The sequence below is a fragment of the Pinus tabuliformis genome, chromosome Q, assembly GCF_031772625.1.
Source record: "Pinus tabuliformis cultivar Carrire ecotype Pingquan chromosome Q, CPIR1, whole genome shotgun sequence".
In the NCBI taxonomy this organism is placed as follows: Eukaryota; Viridiplantae; Streptophyta; class Pinopsida; order Pinales; family Pinaceae; genus Pinus; species Pinus tabuliformis.
Genome location: NC_142296.1, coordinates 1,357,294,329 through 1,357,317,040, shown reverse-complemented (window position 1 = coordinate 1,357,317,040; position 22,712 = coordinate 1,357,294,329). Strand labels below are relative to the sequence as shown.

At 37.3% G+C, this 22,712-nt stretch overlaps 1 protein-coding gene across 2 annotated transcripts in view; it reads left to right on the top strand.

Annotated features, from left to right (window-relative positions):
• Positions 1-22,712, top strand: part of LOC149224960 (uvrB/uvrC motif-containing protein) — a 250,537-nt gene that overhangs the window by 169,302 nt on the left and 58,523 nt on the right. For both annotated transcript variants that reach the window (XM_089386359.1, XM_089386360.1), the window contains exon 7: positions 981-1,093. In XM_089386359.1, coding sequence (XP_089242485.1) covers positions 981-1,093 — 113 coding nt within the window. The remainder of the gene's footprint in view (positions 1-980; positions 1,094-22,712) is intronic.

Genomic DNA, 22,712 nt, shown 5'->3' with positions numbered 1-22,712 from the left:
TTTTCTGCTATGAGGTTACCCACTTTTGCTGGGTAATCGTCCTTGGCCCTTATACACAACCTACAATAACACATGTAGGCTCACACATGTGGAGTGCTACACTCCAAGTGTACACATGTCAAGCTCCAAGGTTAAGTTGTCCACATGCATGGCTCCATATGGAAGGGTGGTTCATGAGGTGTGTCCATTGCTTCTCCTACAACCCTCCAAGGACTCCAACGAACTTCCTAAGATGTGTTCTCCATTGGGTCCACTCCCCTTGCATGAACACTATCACAACTTAAACATCATGTAGCCAACTCCAAGATTCCATGCTAGCATCCAAGCTACCTTGTGCCATCTAGGGCCCAATGCTCTCATCTAGGATGCAAAATACTACTACTCTTATCTAGAACATTCTCTAAGCAAGAAACCATCTCCACGTGGCCATTATGAAGGTGTCACTTAAGCTGTCAGGAGGTATCCAACACCCTAGAGAAGAATGCCAAGCAAATACCCAACTAAGGTCAAACAACCACTGAGCAAGCCATCTCCAATATGCAAATTTGTTACAGACCATCTCTTATGTTCAAAATTCAAATCATCACGAACCATCCAGGGACTGAACATATAGTGTACTAACAATAGATGCAAACAACATTTGTACTTTAATGGTACAAACTCTTCTTTTCTGCAACATTTAACATTTCATCATAAGCTTAAGTCTAGAGTAAAGGCATTCTTAATGTCACTGACCTAGTGAACCATAATCGATTAACATTGATAAGTGTACTACCATGCATTTATTATTTGAGTTTATTTCACTTCCATATCTCATGCTTTTTTGGAGGTCAGATTTGAATCACATTAACATGTTAGAAATTAGATACTGACATCAAGCATGACAACTGACCAACCAGGTTAGGTATTATATGTAGTCTTGATTTTGATTTTACTCTCTCCATCCTGTTATGAAGTTAAATATTGTGATGTTGTTTCAGGTTATCGTGCTGTAATATGTGGAATGGATCCTTTATGCTGTGAGTCAAGTTCTTGGATTGAGAATGCGAATGTTGACAAATTGTCTAGAGGACGTAATCAACCTTTCTATCAGGTAAGAGGGGTGTTGCAATTATTTAGCTGGCCCTTTTAGAGGATGAATCGTCATCAAGTATCATTACATTCTTATCAAAGAAAAGATTCCTGACAATAGGGTGCTTTCCTTGTTTTAGCTAAACCCTATTTGGTACCAAATAGAAGAGAATACATGTAAACAATCTAGAGTATTTTTAGTTTGTCCAAGCATGTTGGGCTGTTCTTAACATCCTCTAAGCAAATTCTTCCCTCTTTAGGAAATTTTCCATAGTATCAATCAAGAAAGGAGCATCAGATAATATTGGATGATAATTGTGATTTTTCAAGTTGTGATTAATTTGTGGCTATTTGCATTGTGTTTTTTATCATGCCAATGCTAAATCAAATCTAAGTGTTCCAGAAGATGGCTCAAAGGAAGTCTGTTAGCAATTTTAGACCTTGATCATTTATAAGATAGTAGAAGGGTGATGTATGTCCTAAGACAATGGAGGAAAAGGCAAATAAGAATAATAGTGGGGAATGTAAGAGGACCAAGCTGGATTCAGAGGAGCCAGAGAATTTAGCATGTCCCCAGTGCCCATTATTACGTGAAATTAATTTTTGGGCTTTTTTTTTGATATGTAGGCAAACAGTTTAATTAATTAGCATGGGAGAGTATGTGTATCAGGAGGACAAGGTACCAATTTCCAATGGGTTTCTGTATGCTTATATTCTTGAAAATTTAGCTTACATGGTACCTATACTTTGCCTGCATGCTATTCCCATATACCAACCAAATTCAGTCCCATGAGTTGGAAACTGAAAAGTTATATTACTGCTGAGTATGCAAAATGACTTTTCTCTAATTGTCAATTCTGTTTAATGTTAATTTCACCTAGGAAGATTTATCTACAGCCATCACATGGGTTGACAACTTGACAACCACCTCAAATGGATCTCCCAGATATGAGGGCATCCTTCATGCCATAGTGCATCCACAGCCAATATTAGATTAAATGCATTTCTTAACTCTTATGTTTCTTAATATGCCAAATTCCAATATGATACTGAAATGAACAGTGTTCATTTCAGTGGTATCAGTGGTACTGTTCTGAGCCAGTGCTTGGACACACTTTATCAGACAGTCTAATCCAGTCTTTGGCCAAACAGTTAGTTAGCAGAGTTTCTCTAACCTGGTCCTTGACCACCAACCGGCTTTTGACCATGTTAAATCAATTTCTATTTAGAAAGAAAAACACAAACCACTTCCAAAAATGTTGATGAACATAACTTAAAAAAAAAGGAATAGAAAGGCCGTTGAAACAAAATATTTCACTGCAAATTCAAAGAGCAGACAGGGATAGGCTACATGGTGTGGGCAACACATCATAAAATTGCTGCAGATTATAAAAAGAAATTAGACAGAGCAACAAGAAACTGTAGTGACTGTTATGTTGTGAAACCATCATAAATGCCAAATCCATTTGAAAAGACACTGCCCCAAGAAAATTAGTTTGCTCCGTGGATTCCTCTATATCCCAAAATGCTGTCAGCAGAGTCGCAGACACAGCTAGCAATCATCAACAGCAAATTTTGTTACTGTCGAATTAGTCGTCAGGGCCAGAAATTAAGACACTTCATTAAATCAAATTGGAATTGATAACATAATTGTGCTTCTATCACCCGGAAAGAAGTGGGACATTTCTGTGTTGGGATTGACAATTTGTATAAACATTTGTTTATATACATGCATGTGGATTTTTACCGTGATCTGTAAGAGCCCTGGATATCTGCTATATAGGTGGAGCATATTGTTAGGAAGCATAGTGTTTGGATTTTTTCTGGCAGTCATTACCGTAATCCGGCTATATAATTTTTGGTTAAATTGCAACTTTTCATTACTGAAGTTGCATTTTTGAATACAAAAATGGATTGAGTGTCATCAAAAACCCCTGTTGTAGCAATATTTTGCAATCTCAACAACTGATATTTGCAAGTCTAGCAATTTTTCTGAATGTTTGGCCAGATTTTGAAGAAAAACAATCAGAAAAATGTAACCAGAAAAGATTCAATTCACAGCTTGTTTAGATTATGCTTATTCATTAGACATAAAAAACATAAGGTTTAAATGTAAGCTCATGCCACTACAACCATCGTGACTATTGGCAATGTCTTATTAATAAAAAATAATCAGCTTTGGGTGGCTCAGGGGCGACATAGCTGGGTGGTGTTACCCACCACCAATGGGTGACCGCATAGGAGAATTTTTCTCCTAGATTTGTCTTCAGCCGGCAGCCAGCAGCCCCTGATAGCCACCAGTGTAGTGGATATTGTGCCAGTTGATCTTCGTTCCCTAAGCCAATTATGTGTCCCCTCGCCCATTTGTCGAGAGCGTGTGTTTAAAGGTGGGCCATCCAATCCTAAAGGTATGTATTTCATTGTGAAATCAGGTGCTTATTGTTGATTTGGGGTAGCATCAGATGTGCTCTAGCCATGAAAATTGGTGGAGAGGCTAAAACACGTGAGATCTCCAAGACCCAGAAATGGTTTGGAGAAATTCTGCCCGGTGAATGAGATATTAAAATAATTAATATTTTTAATGAGTTCCTATGTCTAAACTTAGGAAAATAAAAATATTAATGGGTATTAATACAAAACTGGGTTAGAAGGTTCTAAATGACATGGATCAAGCCAAATCCAATCTTAGTCGTTGACTAGAGATGTAATCTCAGTCGTTGAAAACTCAACAAAAAAAGTATAAGAGGAGGTTTGAGGGTTAGTTGGAGATACACTAGAGTGATAAGTCAGTTCAATTTTCTAGAACGGGGTTTGCTAAGAGAAATCGAACCAGTGATCAGTGTTGCGGCGAGAGCCAGTGAGTGTAGATGCAGAGAGGCAAAGATATTTTCGAAAGACCAGCGCAAAGGCAGAGAGACAGATGTAGAGCCAGAAGGAGCCATGCAGATGCCAACAGTGACTGCACAGAGCCAGAAGGACCCATGTGACTGACGTAGAGGCTTCAGAAGTGACGTGGGAGGCCAGAGAGGTTGCGCAAAGCCTCAGAGGGCTGACGTAGAGGCCAGGAGGGTTGATGCAGTGCCTCAGAGAGGTGCTGGAGAGGGTTTCGTGGAGCAGACTTTCAGAATATCTGCTTCTGAAGAGAGGTATTACTGCCAGATTATTTTCTCTGTCGGGTGAGCCAGTTTGGCACCCAGTGTACTCAAGAAAAGTTTCTTAATAATAAAACCCTCAGAACTGTTGCACCAATTTTCCCAAGTTGGGTTTTTTCGGGAACGATTGTCAAAAAATAACGGTGTCCCTTGTGTGTTTGTCTACTTCTTTTAGTTGTTGATCTGTAGATGGTTGAGACTGTATTGTGTTTATTTCAATGTTTATATGGTTAAATAACTTGTTAGCAATTAAACAAGTAAGAGAAACAAACAAGAGAATACAAATAAACTTTCTAACGAGTAACACTTAGAAATTTCAACACTTACGATTGTTTTTCCTTGGGCACAATTGGGTATGGATTATTGGGTGACTTGGAAGAAGGAAGGGTTTCAACTGTAGTCTTGTTCCCTCACCTTGAATGGGAGGTTAATCCTCAACCCTAGCCCCATGGGATCTTCCCTACTGGCTTATAGCTTCAAGATGGGCACTACTTGGGAAACCCCGGTTGTGGTAGTGCGGTCCTGTTTTCTTGTTCCACATTTTTCACTCCCCTTTGCACATTACATGCCCTATTTCATCATCTTCCTTCTTTGGGTCCACATGACCATTGGGTCCAATGCTCTGTTACTTTGCCTCCCCTTGTCCACATGGCTGGGTCTGGCCTGGAATGTTGCCTCAGACGTTGATGCAACAAAAAAAATTGATAAAAGCATATCATGGCCACATATAGAAGGAAATAATACCACAAAATGCAAAAGATGGTCGGGACAATAAAATATTAGCACGTGGGCAAAAGCCAAACATGAGCTCCACCTCATATCATTATAGCTATCACTTTAGTTCCTAGTGGTCCTTGAGTGCCCCTTGCATCATTAGGAAACCCATGCATTTCCCAACTGCCCCACCTTAAGGTGGTAATCACTGCTTATATCATACACAACATGCTCTCATCCCCTAGAGCCCCGAGTAGTAAAATAAAAGAAAAATAAATAAAAGGCAAAAGGAAAATGAAGAAGGGTGGAAAAACAAAGGTTGTGGTAACGCATGTACCACGATATGCTCCCTCCTACATTCATGCACCCAAATATATGGGCATCCCTCATCATTACTACCCTTGAACTCATGGCATTTGACCCAGATACCTCTGTGTCTCAATCCATCTCATTATTATCGACATGACCCTTACCACTTGAAAGATGTATCTCAGACATGATTTTCCCTTTAGGGGTTAGAAACACTTAATAGGGTTGTCTATTAGCCACTCTTACCTAAGGAGGTAACACCATTACATGTTCAAAGCCCCAAATTTGGAAGAGAAACCCATTATGAAGCCTCATTTGTGCCCTTGACTAACAAGCTTGGTTCACTTAGATGCACTAATGAATTATTGGACTTGAAGGTAAGGAGACACATTGGATCTTATGCGCAATTGGTAGGTGGTTTCATCATGGGTTAGGAAACTTCACTGGGGCCCAAGCCCACCAAAGGATCATAATGACACTTGGAGGGGATGCGTTGAGATCCATGGGACTCCATCATGTGATATGGCATTATCTCATTTTATGGGTGGCCTTAGCACCTTCAACAACTTGTTCATTGCCCCACATTATATGCGAGATGATGCACTTGGACCAACGATGCCCCCAATCGACTTAGCATTATATATAGGGTTTATCAGTTGGTTTGAGGCTGCGAGGAGGTTTGTCTCATACTTGAGACATGATAGGGAAAGCACCATTTTCCATGCCCTCATTTGGATTAGTCTACAAGTGTATTTTTCATCAAGAGACCCATGAGACCATTACTTGTGCCCTAAAGCCACTTTGTAGCACCACATGATCATTTACATAGAGATTAAGGGGCCAACCCCTTGTCCATTGTTCATGGAGCCCTTTCCTTCATTGTGGCATCTTGAGGACTCAACTTGACCTTTCAATGACCTTTCTACACCATGATTTCATCATTTCGTCTCACTTATGGATGGCTTCTTCATCACTTTATGAGCTACTTGGTGGGCTTGTCACTAATGACTTGTTATTTGCAATGTTGCACAAAGCGCGAGCGGGATTTAATCGGCGCCGGGAAAAAAGCGGAAAAAATCGTTAAAAGCGGGAAAAAAGCGGGAAAAAAGCGTTTGGCACAAAAATATTCATTTTTTTTCAATTTTTTTAATATCTAAACCATCTACAACATAAAATAAATACATTGACACATAAATATGATAAAAAAACTAATATATAAGATGTTTAATATCATTTCTAGCGCTAAAATCACACATAACATTGAATCATGTCCTGAATAGTAAGTCCCAACTCAGCCTCAAAATATCAACAAAAAATATGATAATGTATCTCATCATGTCATAATGTCATATACAATAAAATGAAAGTCTAATCCTATTGATTTCCTCTGCCCCTCTTGCGAGAAAATGCCACAGCTTTCCCTTTCCCTCTAGATGTAGATGCTGGTGCCCGTGTAGGTGGAAATGGCAGTGGAGTCTGATGTGATCTAGACGTTGAAGAACTAGAAGTAGGAGCTATAGGAGGTAGACCACGTCCTCTACTGGTGGCAGGGGTAGCCCGGGCAGGTGGTGTCACCTGGAAACATTACAATCTCCCAATCCTGAAATCCTGAAAAACTGATAAGTCTGCTGGATTTTAAATGAAATCTAAAATTCTACTTTCTCCATATGAAATCCAATGAGGCTGGAACCACTCTCAAACATCCTGAGTCATTTCATGGTAATGTTAAAAATTTAAGTAAAAGGATGAAAATGAAGATTAACGAGAATGTCACTTTTACTTTAAGAATTTAACATTACCATGAATAGCATATCCATACTAGGGCCTAGACTTGATCATTAAGCTACCCCACTCAAAAATTATTTGTTTCTTTCAAAAAACATTGCATGAAAAAACCCAAAAAAAGTTATAAAACTATGCTGTCCTGAGCCCCCACGATTTTTTCGTTAAAAATCACGCTTTTTTCGAAAAAATCGCGATTTTTTGAAAAAAGCGCGATTTTTTCAGTAAAAATCGGCAAAAAAAAATAGGCGATTTTTTCGTATAAAAATCGCGATTTAAGCGGGAAGGGGAAAAAATCGCGATTTTCCGATAAAATCGCGATTTTATCGCGATTTTAACAACACTGGTTATTTGCACATTATTTTATAATTGTAGAGGCTATTAGGCCAATTTGAATTAGGAAAAGGATCATATAAATAGAGACAACTTTCTTTGTGAGAGATCATCATCATCATCACTTGGATCTCTCTTGTAAAAGAAATTTGCACTTCTTCTTGGACGAATTGGATGTTCTTTGATGCATTTGGATATCTTTGGAAACTAATTTCGATCTCTCTTAGAGCTACTTCTTGCTATGGTTGTGTTGATCACTACATGTCAACGACCCATAGCAGTACACCCTCTTTTTCGCAAAAGGGATAGCGCCTGATTGATGTGTTCCTGCCATCCAGCTATCATCGTCAGCCTGAGGATCATGTTATAATGTAAACCCGTTCTGCATGTGTATAATGTAAATAATCTCAGCAGATCCGTGGCGTGTATGTAATCACCTAGGTAAACCTACTTTTCTAGCGACGATCTACATTCCGGGAGGTTTTTTGTCTCATCGATCCATTCTCAGATGGTCGGCAGAGTTTTCCTTCAGCCTTACCCCAAAGCTGGAGTGGATTTTGTCACTGGGATCTTAGGGGAGTCCTAGTGTTATAGATCGAGTCTCTGTAAAAGTGATTTGGGAATAATCCTAACTATTTGGTTATGTTATTTTGTTACAAATTGCATAGTCTGCTGGATTATATTTGTGTCGCAGAAATGGGTAGTCTGTGAAGGTCTATTTCAAATAGTTTTCCCCCTTGAGAGGTAAAAAATGTAAAAATCATGATGTAAATTGTCTTGAGGGTTAGAAAAATAATTTATCCCCTCATAGGATAATTAATTAAATTTTCTAGCCAAAATTAATTAAAATCTTAAGCCAACAATTTAATTAGTTATAGCTCCTAAGTAAATTTAAATTTTCCAAAGGCAAAATTTGTGGGTCCTTTAAAAATTAAATTTTAAAGAGGTCTAGGGACTAAGGTTAATTGATTATTTAACTAAATTTTAAGCCTTTGGTCCCTGGGGTTAAGTCAAAGTCAAAATTTTGAAGAAATTAATTCAAAAATTTAATTTTTGAATTAATTAAAATGCATTTAATTGAAAAATTCGAAATTTCTTCAATAATTTAAAATTTCAACAGATGAGATTAAAATAATTTTTTATCCTCGTCAACGATCGAGATTGCTTTGACGAGGATCACTCAAACTAGCCATTGGAAGATTTATCTTTAAATAGGAGGTCATTTGTCAGTTGAGATCATCCGATCTCTGGATCGTGTACTAAGCTCTCAAGCTCTCTTGTATACTTTTTTGAATTAATGCAAAAGCCTTTGGGGTTTCAACGTGTTGTAGTGTTCCTCTTCATGAATTTATGGTAACATTGTTTTAATTTCTGCTTAATATTATGTGAAAACTATCAATCAATAGCTCTCTTAGAATAATCTGAATACAGGTATCTTATTCAGTTTGTTGGATCTAGGGTAACATTTTTAATTTTGATTGAAGTAACAGGTATCTCTATTTCTTCAGAATTTTTTTGTTGTTTTATTTCTCTACTTGATTTGATGGTTGATCTAGTGTTTGCAGAAGATCTCTCAGGTTCTCATTGAGCGTTTGGAGATAGTTCTCGGTTGTACCAGCCAACTCTCAACACATATTTTCTGAAGAGCCTACTTCATAAAAGCCTCAAGATTTATCTAACGATAATATTTTTTCTGCAGGGCGTTTTTGGGCTAGTACCTCTCTAAAATTTCAAAATATTTTAAATATTTTGTGGAAATTTTGATAGATCTAGCTATTAAGAGTCTTAGATTATCAGATTTAGGAGCGGAGTTGGACTCATACTCCTCAGATCTGATAGATATGTAAATTATTTGTATAGATATGTTATTTACTTGTGTAAATCTGAAATTTTGTAACATAATTTTGAATTTTAACACTTGGGTTTTGGGATTTTCTCTATTTTTGTACATATTGGGTATTGGGTTTTTCTCTTTTCACTTGTGCAGAAATAGATCTGAGAAATCAGCCAAGAAAATCTTCAGATCTGAGCTAGATCTAGACCTTGGAGGGCAAGATCTGGGCTCAAAGATTGTTTGCAGGAATAGATTTGAGAAATCAGCCAAGTAAATCTTCAAATATGAGCTAGATGTAGACTCTGGAGAGTAAGATTTGGGCTCAAAGATTGTTTGCAGGAATAAATCTGAGAAATCAACGAAGTAAATCTTCAGACTTGAGCTAGATCTATACCTTGGAGGGAAAGGTCTGGGCTCAAAGATTATTTGCAGGAATAGATCTAAGAAATCAGCCAAGTAAATCTTCAGATCTGAGATTTTTCAAGCAGATTTGGGGGTTTTGAGACAGATCTAGGCCCTAGAGGGCAATATCTTATCCCAAATCTTTTTACAAGGCCAACCATTAAAGATTTTGCAATAAATCTGAAGATCTGAAGCAAAATAATTTCTTTTCAGAACAAGGGTTTCAAGTTTTGGGGCTTCTAAGCCTAGATCTGCCTTCTCCTAGCCAACGCTAGTTCTATTGGGCCTAGTGCTAGCTCTCATTGGCCTTAGATTCCCTTGCTCCATTTCTGATTTGAATATTTGATTTTCTGAAGCTAATCATTGGTGGGTTTTTGCAGAAAATTTGGTAAAAATTTGTGTTTCAGGTATTGAAATTTTTTGGCAACTTGGGCAAGTGATCTTTAAGGCCTAGTGCTTAAGGGTTTGATCTTTAAACCATCTTTTTCCTCACTGTTTGCTACAGCAGTCATATACCTTTCTAATAGTGGTGAAAAACACATTTAAGTGGTTTGAAATTGATTAAAAAATTGCTAAATACATTAATAAGTCCTTTATGTTTGATGTGTATTAAGAATTTGGCCTAGATTTACATGTTGGGTCACTGTTATCTCAGAATAATTTTGTTTCTGAAGTCTGAAATATAACAGTGGAAAATTTTCATGTGGGTTAGCCTAAAATCAGTTCCTAAGTTGTCTAATACATTAAGGAATTAATTTCTTGAGTTGGGCATTCATCATTAAACGTATTTCATGTTTTAATTGATGGCTGTAATAAGTATATTAGATCTGATATAATTCCGGAAATCACATCACAACAGGTTGGAAATTTTTTATAATTCATGTGGGCAAGTTTAGAAAAATTTTGGTAAATTTTTGGCATAAAGATATCATTGATAGCTTACTGTTTTCATTGTCATATTGTTGTTGTCATAAAGTTTTTCTTACTGCTGTCCTAAAAATTAATTTCTGAAAATTAAGTGCTCTGCCATGGAATTGTGATAAAATGCATATCCTTTGTTTCATAAACTGAGTATTTTTTTGAGCATTTGTTGACATTGATATTGAATTGCAAAGTTCTTTTTGTTCTCTTTGAGCTAAATTGTATCAAGAAAATTTGAAATAAGTTGGTGTTTTAACTATAGTATCTTCAAAAGTTTATTTTCTAAGTCTTCATCTAAAAAGAGGCGAGCATTTCATTTGGGTAATTGAGGGCTTTTGCAGCATAAGTGTTTTTTCATCCTTGAATCTAACTTCATCTCATCTTCTCATCGTCTAGTGCATTTGCATATAAGTTAGTTTTGCATAAATAAAATTTACTTCCAAGCATAAGCTTGGTCAATAGACAGATAGATCTCCATTCGTCTTTTCTTGAGAACCCTGTTTTAATAGAACTTAAAACGGTGACCTTGCGGTCATCAGAGCCACAGTTCTCTGCAGCGTCGGAGGCACCGGGTATGTTAGAATTTCAGGAGAGGTATCGTTAATCACACCTTAGTGTGCTTCTCTTGATCTTCTCTCTGCCAATTACTACGAAATCAGGCTCAACACAGAAAGGATTGAAGGGTTCAAAATTAAATAGGCATTTAACTAAAATTAACCAAGATTCTTGCATCTCACATTAGTTTTAGGATCTGCATTTCATATAAAATAGTCGTTCATTTAAGCAGCAGTTGTTAATCGATTACTTGGTCTTAATTTTCCTAGCAAGATCGTTGACTCCATAAGGCACTGGTATCAATCGTTTAAAATCTAATCAAATCCTATAAGCCTTGTTAAATCTTAATCAAGTACTTGGTCGATTCACTATGTCTCCCGCACTGGTTGGTTCTCAACTAGTTCTTCTTCACTCCACTTTTCCATAGGGTCTACCCCCCTTAGCTTGCTGTAGAGAGACAACTTAAATAGAGAGATTGGGGATCAGGGTGACAGCCCCCGATCTGAGCCATTGTCGCGGTGCCTAGACATTCTGTGCGACAACAGGTTGGATATATCTTTTGTCATTTTGTAAGTGCTATCTTGTTGAAATTTTGTTGGAATAATGTCTAATGTGTGGAATTATTGCAACTAGCTAGATCTTTTGTGCCTTAATTTATTGAATATCATTGTAAAAGATTGTTTGATTGCAAATTGCACATGTTACTCATTGAATGGAAATAGATGAATGTTCCTAGTGGATGGGATTTTGTATTCTTCCATGAAAAGCCATAGATATTAAGTAGGTAATTGTTGAAAAGTGGTTGCTAGGGCATCACTTTTTAGCCTCCTTGAAGATGAATTTAGCAAAATTCGAATCATCATTGACTCCATAGCCAAGTAGACACTGGTCCAAGTAAAATTGGTGGTCACCCTTCTTTTCCTTCTCTTTTCTCTCCTAAATTTTCAGCTCCTTTCCCTAGATGGCCTAGCTAGGGCACCCTATGAAATTCCTTAGAGGGGGTATTTTTCAAATCTATTTGGACAAGAATCTGCGTCGGTGTCTCCTCTAGTGAATCTCAAAGTTTGGTGGAATTCCCATGGTTAGTTTGCGAGAAAACTTGTGCCCTAGTTGTGTCTTTGGAAACCTACCTTGAGCGTCTTGGATAGGGTGGTCTTTGTAATACCCCCTAATAATAATAATAAATAAATAAATAAAATAATATAATATTAAAATATTAGTAAATAAATAATAAACAATAAAATAATAATAATAATAAATAAACAGTAAACAATAAAAAGAAGATAATAATAGTAAATAATAAAGAAAAGATAATAATAGTAAATAAATAATAAATAATGAATATAATATAATAACAATAAATAAATAAAATAGTAAATAATAAACTGGAGTTCTAAATAAATAGATATAAAAGTAAACTATAAAAATAGTAAGAATAAGTAAAGTTAACAAAAAGTAAAAAGGAATAAAATAAGAAAGAGTTAAATTAAGAGAAATATCAAATTAAGTAAAACTTAAAATAAAGGAATAAAAGTTGGCATGTTGACACATGGAATGTGTGCATGCAGATCCCCTTTTGATGTCAGCTTAAGGTACAAATACCACAGTGATGCAGTCTAAGCCACATATACCCATAGTGTGCAAATAAGATTGCATGTCACACTATGTGTGTCCCAAGAATTCCAAAATTCCTTACTTAGGGAAACCTTCCATAACCCAAGGTTTAACTCTCTTTAATTAAACTCTATTAAGCGGAAATACAACATCTGATGAAAAACCCACTTTATCAAAGTTTAAGTCTTTAAGCGGAAATATATTCGGTTACTTTTATTCCCGCGCATGTCAACCACACCATGGTCTTCAGACTTTGGTTAAAACCCAAACTTAACCCTTAATTCATTAATTTTGCTTATTTCTATTATAATTCCCGTATAATAGAAATATCTCACAAACCGCACTTAACCTTACCTTTCCACCATTCATAAACCTTTGCACGTATACCAATGCTCCCTCAGTGCGTTCAATCCCCGTCGTCGATCTCATTCCTTGATCTGACGGTTATCGCGTCACTCGATCACCAACGAGCTTGGCTGATCTCCACTATTGGTCTGTCTCATCCGATCCAACGGTTGTCGCGTCGTCCACTCGCCAACAAGCCCGGACAATCTTCACCGTTGATGCGAACCATCCCATCGAACGACCATCGCGCAATCTCGCACAGATACTTGCACGACTGATATTAACCTGAGAGCACACGAGAAAAGTGGTTTTTCTCTTTCCTCCATGTGCTACGTGTCAGCCGCTAAAGCTAATCGCGTGAAATTTCTAAAGACCGCTTACCCCCTTTAAGGCGTGCGAGAAACTGCTTACCCTTTGCGAATACTGCTCCGTCCTTCCGCTATCACGAGGGTTTAATCTCCGCCGTTCATCTTCTAGACTTTATTCTGCGCGACTTAATCTTCGCCATCTATCTCCTTCACTCTCATTCGTTGATCTGATTGATCCAACGACCCCTATGCACTGCTACCTTCTTTTGTTTCTTATCGTGTAACAACCCATTCGGCTTCCTGCCTGTGTATTTGCTCCCGCCTTACAGTTTTTACTTGTTCCGATCTCGATCTCTGCTCGCACTTGTATGCTTCCTTCGTAAACCTTTAGGTTTTAAGAACCTTACGGTTATACTTCACTGCGAAGGTTCTCTTCAATATTGTCTGTGCGCAACCACGTAACACACTTTTCTGCACTTCTTCTCTAGTTCTGCACACCTGCAACCTATGTTACACAGAATTACTCTAGTCACACACAGTTATAATTCACTTACTCAATACACATCACATGAACTCAGAATCGAGTTATCTGTATTAATAAACAAATATTTAAATAGTGAATTTTTTCTCAGCCCGATCTTCTATATCAGTGGCCTTTCTTCTCCTGCCCGTAGGCTTACAATCTGATTGGCTGACTACCTGACTCACTAACTACTTCTCTAACTACTGACTCTCTGTGCCTTTTAGACTTACATTTATACAAAAGGTTCTGTTGAATTAATTTTGGTTCAGATCCTTAATTTGTTGAACTAAATCCTTAATATCATCTAAGTCCACTTCAAACTCTAGTTAATCCCTAAGAATCCTCTCTAGTTCCTTGAATCATGAGACCAATAAGAGTTACAATTGATTTCCAACTCTCTCAATTCCCACTAATCACTCATGTTCTCCTACATTTGAGAGCATTTACAAATATCCTCACAATATCTAATTAATTCCTATTCTAATCACTCAAAACGTTAATGATTACATACATAGGAATCCAACTTCCTTGAAAACACAAGACCTCCTAAGTCAACTAAAACATAATGAAATTGTTGAGTTGTATGCTCCTGCATCACTTTTCCATTTTGGAATTGTTTGGTCTATTTAATGGGTGATGAGGAGGATGAGATTCATCCATTATCTTGGGAGAAAAGTGTTGTGAGCCAAAAGATTCCATGGCAGTAGTATGTTGATTGAGGACTCGGGGGTGGCCAACTATAGAAAGGTTATGTCTAGCTGAGCCTATGGTTGGGTGGAGAGTCGTCCCCAAAACTTTGTTGTGGTTAGCGAAATTAAAATAATGTTCAATCCAGAATCACAAGTAAGGAATATCATTGCTACGTTGATTGAGGGCTCGGGGGTGGCGAACTGTAGAAAGGTTATGTCTAGCTGAGCCTATGGTTGGGTGGAGAGTCGTCCCCAAAACTTTGTTGTAGTTAGTGACATTAAAATAGATTTCAATTTGGAATTACAAGTAAGGAATATCATTGCTATAGGTAAGTCGTTTTTACTCGTGTTTTACAAAATTCCATGCTAATTAGTTGAATAGTTTACATGTTGATTATTAAGCACTTTGGTTGTATATTGTAATAGTGGGTCATTACATATGGTATTAGAACAAAGTTCCAATGCTAGGGTATTTTGGATTACTTTAATTAAATATTTGTATTTTATACTCGAGAATAGTAATGCTTTTTTTATTTTTTATTTTTATTTTTAAATTTTGAGACTCATGATTAAAAAGAAAGAAATATATACCTTTCAAATAAGATATGATGGTAGTTAAAAGTTAAAACATTACAACATAAGTGCTATGTATTAGTAAAATTTCGTAAATCCACAAATTATTATATATCACATATACAGTAAGTTATATCTTATTGCTAGTAGAGTGGTTTATCATCCAGGTTGATTGTATGATTCTGTAAATGCGGTGGAATTTTTAGGTACAAGTTGTGGTGTTATTTAAAATGTATTTACGGTCAAATCTTTGAAATAAGACAACCTGCATGCCATAAAAAACACTGATCTCCAAGTTGACTTCGTAAAAGTACAGAAGGGATATGGAGGAATTCCCTTCTAGAAAACGTTGTACTACTTGTCAAAGTTTTATTAACTTTGGACACCCTTTTCATAGCTTCTTACACTTTGCGTTGGCCAATATTTCAAAGATTAAATATATGCATTGGAATCCTTCAAAAATGTTTTTATATACTCTATATACTATATACTATGGATTGCCTTTAGTTATCTGAAAGATAAAATTCAAACCATCAAGGAAATTCTGTTTTTCTCGATGTAGAAATTTAAATTGAAGATTTTGATGGCGTGCTTTCAAAGAAAAAATAAAAAAAGGAATTATTTTAACATCCACGAGGCTAAAGACAGTGTTCCACGGGGACGCGTCCCCCAGGGTCGGGTGCACGCACCCCTCGCACCCCACGCACCCGGGACGGGGAGTCTCTTGGGGGTGCGTTTCCCCACGCACCCTTTTTGGGGAGTCTCGGGGAGACGCAAGGGGGTGCGTTTCCCCAGTGTGGGAGTCTCGACTCCCCGAAAAGGGTGCTTCTGGGCGTCCCCCTCAGTGTGGGAGTCTAGACTCCCCAAAAAGGGTGCGCCTGGGCGTCCCCCCTTCAGATTTGTCTAATATGACTTAAAAATTAAAAATTAAAAATAAAAAATGAAAACCATTAATTTTTTTTTTTTAATTAAAATTAAAACTAAAATCTAAACCTAAAACTCATGTCATGAAAGGGAAACCGCTCATTTGATTAGTGGCCTTGCATTGCTCCAGCGCCGACTTTGACTGAACATTGAACTGAGGGACAGAGCATGGTGCACAGAGTCATTGCTGTTCAGTGTTGAGAAACTCAGAAAGTGTGCTGCGTCCCTCCGAGCTCCAGTTTGCAGTTGTTTGCATTTGCTTCAGCGGCTTTAAAAGTTCGATTCGACCACAGCTTTCACGTTTGAGCCGCAGCGCAGCCGTCAACCCTCTGTCCCGACACCCTACGACTGTGCGGCTCCACCTCCAGGTAAACGTCAAGGATAAATATTAAAAAGTTTTAATTTCCGTTTTGCTGTTTTGCTATCAGTCGACGATCCATCTACGAGTGCCAAGTGGTAGCTATCGGGCTATCGGGTTTCAGTTCTTTTAAATTGGACTGTCTTCAAAACCGAAATATCACCAATAAACGACCGTCGACAACCAATAAATGAATTCCTGTGTAAGTCTGAACATAATCATGGAGTGGGAAAACGGTAAAACCTGAGTGTAATAGGAACTCTGTGGTACCTTTTCGTATCCTTGTGCCGTCTAGTTGGTCTAAAAATAATGTGAATCCTGTAGAATATTTCTATTTCTAAATGTGACATTCTGTGAAATAAATTATAATCTCTGTGGCTTGCGATTTCCTGCGGTTTTATTATGCGAGCTTCAGTATCAAATTTCAATTGCTACCTGGGACATTTCTTCTCTGCAGAACAATAGAATAACCGTTAACGTGAAGCTTCTGTTCCAGCTGTAAAGAAGTAATCCGAAGACTTGTTCTCTGAATCCAAATTGTAGGGTTGAAGCCTTTGTGGTAGAAGTTCAAATAAGGTGGAGGCTTGCTTAATAGCACTACTAAAGAAGTTTTTCTCTGAACATATGGTGTCACCCAAACTCTGAAATTCGAACCCTTTACCATGATATAGTGGTATCCAAACCCTAACATTCTATTGTTATCATTAAAGGTACACCTAATTATTTTGATAGGAATTCAAATAAGTAGTACAACGCTTGGAAGCTCTGTGATGCAATCATGCACCTTTCTTTAACATGGAATGAACTAAATATATTCTCAGGGATTAACATAGGCAGTGAAAACAGATTTTAGGAAAACTGGGGAAAGAAAATTCAAAACTGTCAAAAGAAACACTTACTTTGCTTTGTAAAGTTCCAAACAGATTTAGGACAGAGAAAAGACGTAATTTTGAAGTATAAATCCCTATAACAGGCATGCTTGCTGAATTCTTAAATTACGTCTGTTTCTTGTTAAAATTAACAAAATCCCAACTAGGTCTCCAATGAACCAATTCAACTAGCACTGCTGTAGCATCTCTATGTTCACTGTGGTTATGTTTAGCTCTATTTTTTTCCTACCATACTTTTTTAGTTGTTAAAGTGCAAATATTGAGAATGATACCTCCAGAAATTCAAATAAATTATAAAAGCCAGCTAAACTGACCAAAGAAATGCCACCAGTCTTAAATGAGCAGAATCATTGCGTTGACCCATTTAAATTTAAAAATTTTAATACCAAAATTCCAAATGTGGACAGTGGACAGTCACTCAAATTTAATTTTTATTTTTTGTTTATGTTTCAGTTTTTGTTTTTAAATTTAATTTTTATTTTTTTGTTTATGTTTCAGTTTTTGTTTTGCATTGTAAATTTTAATTTACATGATGAATTTTTTATTTTTTTAACTCTTTCTGCAGGGCAGAAAAACAAAAAAAATATCTGCAAAATAAAGTAAAACAGTGACACAACAAGCTGCAAGCCTGCAAGTGTAAATACTAAAATCGTTGATTAGTATTACAACATGAGCAGCCACAGTGACAGTGATCGTGATTATGATGTTCAAACAGAAAGTCCTCTTGGATCTGAAATCCCATCAGCAGTGAATGAAACCCATGGCAGCAGTGTAGCGAGTGTTTCTCCGAGTGCAACTGCAACTGCAACCCCGTCAAAGGCATTGGCCGAATATGCAAAAGGGACGTTTAATCCAACCAAACCTCTTTTGTTATATGTTGTCAAAATGGCTGACTCTTCAACTCAACCAAAACCCGGAAAACAAAGAGGTGGGACACGCCATTGGAAATGCAATGTTTGTGGTCATTCTTGGGTTGGGAGTTATAGTCGGATCAAGATGCATCTTTTGGGTGTAGGTGGCAAAGGGGTTAATATATGTTCAAAATTAACCATATTGCAAAAATCAGAGCTCTTGAGGATGCAAATGGCAGCAGATGCAAAGGGCAACTTCTCAAGTAAAACTGCCATGGCCCAAGCTCACCAAAATGAAAATATTGATGAAGCCACAAGCTCCAAAAAAAAAATGAAAAATATGCCTCCACCAGGTTCTCGTTCTTGTGCAGTGGGACCAACTCTTACAGGAATGTATGGTAAGTTGAACCGTAATGATACAGATGATGCCATTGGAAAATTTCTTTTTGCCAATGGCATTCCTTTCCATGTTAGTCGTTCTCCTTACTATAAGGAGATGGTGAAGGCAATTGCAGCAGCAGGATCCTCATATGTGCCCCCAGGTGAACATAAGTTGAGGACAGTGATATTAGAAAGGCAAGTGGCCAATATTAATGTGCAAAAGGAAAATATGAGGCAGACATGGGTGAGGGAAGGTTGTTCTATCGTTATGGATGGGTGGACAGACATTGCCAAACGTCCACTTATCAACATCATAGTTACTTGACGAGAAGGGCCTTTCTTTCTTAGAGCTATTGATTGTTCTGGAAAGCGCAAAGATGCAACTTTCCAATTTGAGCTTCTTCGTGATGCTATAGAAGAAGTTGGATCTACAAATGTTGTACAGGTTGTGACAGATGCAGCAGCAGTGTGTAGATCAGCAGGATTAATGATTCAAAGTAAATACAAGCATATTTTCTGGACCCCTTGTTGTGTGCATGCGCTCAATAATGCATTGAAAGACATTGGCAAAATTGAGTGGGTATCTAACTTGGTGATGGCTGCAAGAAATGTGCAAATGTTTATTTGCAATCACCATACCTCTTTAGCCATGTACAGGTCTCATGCGAGGAAGGAATTCCTCAAGCCTACTGACACCAGATATGCTAGTTATTTTCTTTTATTAGAGAGGATGTTGGAGGTGCAGTCAGCATTGCAGGCCATGGTTGTAACTCCAGATTGGAACAGATGGGCAGAATCCAAGACAGAGGAAGGAAAGAAAATCAGGATTCAGATATTGGATAATGATTGGTGGACAGATTGTGGTTATTTGGTATCACTTTTACGTCCTGTAGTTGAGGTCATTCGCTACACTGACACAGATTCTCCTACTCTTGGAGAAATATATGAGACTTTTGATACTATGTTGGATCAAGTAAGGGTGGCCATTCGTGAGAAAGATCCTTCCTTAGAGTTCTATACGACCCAAATTCGACCCATTATACAGCGTAGGTGGGATCGAATGAATACACCTTTGCACATGGCAGCATATGCACTCAACCCAAAATGGTATGTGGCAAGGACTGGTAGAATTCTTCCCATTGAAGATCCAGAGGTCAAAAAGGGATTTCGAGCTGCCATTACAAAGATGTATAGTTCAGAAGAAGGGAGAACAATTAGGAGACAGTGGATGCAATTTGCAAGTCTCAGTGGTCCCTTCAACAAGCATGATGCAAGGGAAGATCGCAATGATTTAGGCCAGACTGACCCCATTGGTTGGTGGACCATGCATGGGGATGATGCTCCAGAGATCCAACACCTTGCTATTCGCTTATTGTCTCAGATTGCTAGTTCCTCTGCAGCAGAGAGGAATTGGTCCACATATAGCTTCATCCACTCTATCAAGAGGAATAGACTTTCCTCTAGGAGAGCAGAGAAGCTAGTTGCAGTGCACAGTTCTCTACGTCTTGCACATAGGAAGACACCAGAGTATCGGAAGGGACCGGCAACACGATGGGATGTGGATCCAGAGGATAGTGCACAGATAGATGACGAGGATGGCCCAGATGAGCTGCGACATGGTTTGGTTGGAGTTTCATTGGTTACTGAAGAGAGTGACTCTGACTCGGATATTGACATTCCCATTGATGGTCCTGATGACTTCATGCAGCAAATAGATGTAGAGGACCAATCATTGAGATTGAGTCCTTGATGCTGATTTATCATTTTATTTAATATTTTCAGTGCTGACTATGCATTTTTCATTTTTGAGTTGCAACACTAGATATTGATGACTTGACTCTTCACTCTTAACTATTTACTATTTAGTATTTTTGAGTTTGAACTTTGAAACTTTGAAGTTTGAGTTATATAGAATGATGAATGATGAATTTAGTTTTTAAATGAAAATCAAAGTAGATTACTAGATTGTAGAATGATGAACCATTGAAACTTTGAAAATTCAAAATATGGAATGATGAATGATGAATTTAGTTTTTAAATCAAAGTAGATTACTAGATTGTAGAATGATGAACCATTGAATCAATGAATGATGAATGATATCGATCAATGTATTTCAAATTTTCAGTATTTAAATATTTTATTACTGATTTTCTTTTTCAAATCTCAATGCTTGATGTATCATGTATGTATCAAAATGAATGATGAGGATAGATCAATGATTCAAATTTCAATTGTCTATTTAATATTTTTATGCTTTCATTATTGAACAGTGAACAATGAATATGAACTTGAATTATATATATATATATATATATATATATATATATATATATATATATATATATACCTCGACGACTCCCCGCACCCCCGAAATTTCCCTAAAATTTGAGGGTACTCCCACACGTCCCCCCTGTGCGTCTCCCCGCACCCGCGTCTCCCCGCACCGGAGTCTTGGTGGAACATTGGCTAAAGATAGCTTATGGGACAGATTGCTTCTTCATCTGCTTGATATATTCGACCCTTTTTCTGTGAAGCTTCAAAATAAATGCTCCCAGCTTCTTGACAAACCCCTTGCTAAATAGATTATCCCAATAGTTAGATGCCAGAATGCATTTTTTGTTGGCAATAATTTCTCACATAATCCCACTGAGTTACTATTAATTCGTAAAAAACAAATAGGTAGAATATTCCTACACACTATTTATGGTGCCGTAGCATTAATGCAACCAACCTCTATTATCTTAAACCTTTTTTTACCTCCCCATGCTTTCGCTTCTTTATTTGACAATCACTTAGCTTTGTGAATTTTTACGGCTGAGAGGACTTTACAAAAATGGAATGAAGGTAGAAGTTGGAAAGCATCACCGGAATTGGTACATGCTCTAAATGAAATTAAGGAATTTTTTTCCTATTTTTTTTAAATACTATTTATGAATATTGTTAAGCATAAAATAATAGAAACATCACTTTCCTATTTCTAAAATTTTGAATTTTTTTGGAAAAATAAATACAAAAATTTTATTCGAATGTGCATAGGTTGATACAGTTAGTAGATGTGAAAGTTCGTAAAATTCGATAAGTGGTTGTGAACATCTAGATTCTCATCCTTTAATCTGATCCGGAGAAGGATCTCAGATAAATAAGTGAACAAACTATCTATCAAGACTGCCTTCAAAGATGAAAGGTAAATTTTTGTTATTGTCTCCGAATAGTGAGTTTGGAGGCATAAGTCTATGAGGTAGTCCGGTGATGATGGGTTGTAGAGAACAAAGAGGTGTTTTTTTTAGGGATGAGGCTAAGAGACCGCTGCAACTTCCTTGATGATTTGCACCTTTAAGGTTGTTGCATTATCTAGAGTTATCGTGAGTTATTTAAATTTCAAAGGGGATGAGGATGGAAAGGAGCAAAACATGTGGCTCTTTTTTGAAGCATATATGAAGTTAAATTAACTCTGGGAATGGAATTGGATATATCTAGTCCCTCGGATATATACCCTCAAATATTTTTACTTCTTGGAAACTAGCTCACCCAGTCAAATCCGCCAACACTAAAATGCTCGCTCGCAAGGAATTCTGACACCCATGCCCTTGGCTAGAGAAAACCCCACGATGGTTAAATCATGGGAACCTTTTTCGATGTCTGCCATATAATGGGATTCAGTGTTTGTGGGATTCCTACCGTCCCTTCCCCTATCGTAGACAACTTAAGCAAGCTGTTCTTGAAGGGAATTTAAAGCTCTCTTCATAGTGATAATGTCTGTCGGTCAAATTAATTCCAGGAATAGGCACATAAAATCTCTGCTTAAGGTGAAAGTTCATTTTGATTGCCATACTAGTTTGAGATTGATCAGAGTTCAAAGACAAATTATGGGATATCTAGCAATCAATTGATGTGTAAACGTGTAAAATTCACTTTAGTATTATAGGGCTGTAGCCTGTAACTCAATCTTTATCTATGGAAACATCACATCACTTGCTGAGATTAGTCATCGTAAGACACACCATTCAGCCAGATAGAATATATACCAGCAGAATAGCAACAGTCACTTTGATTACTTTATGATTAGTTAGGTACTCAACCTTTTATATGCCATTCGAATTTCCTCTCCTTTCATCTCCGGTGGAATTTCCTTTATTCTCTTTCCTTGTGTATTATGCATCATCTTGAAACCTACTGTTGAAC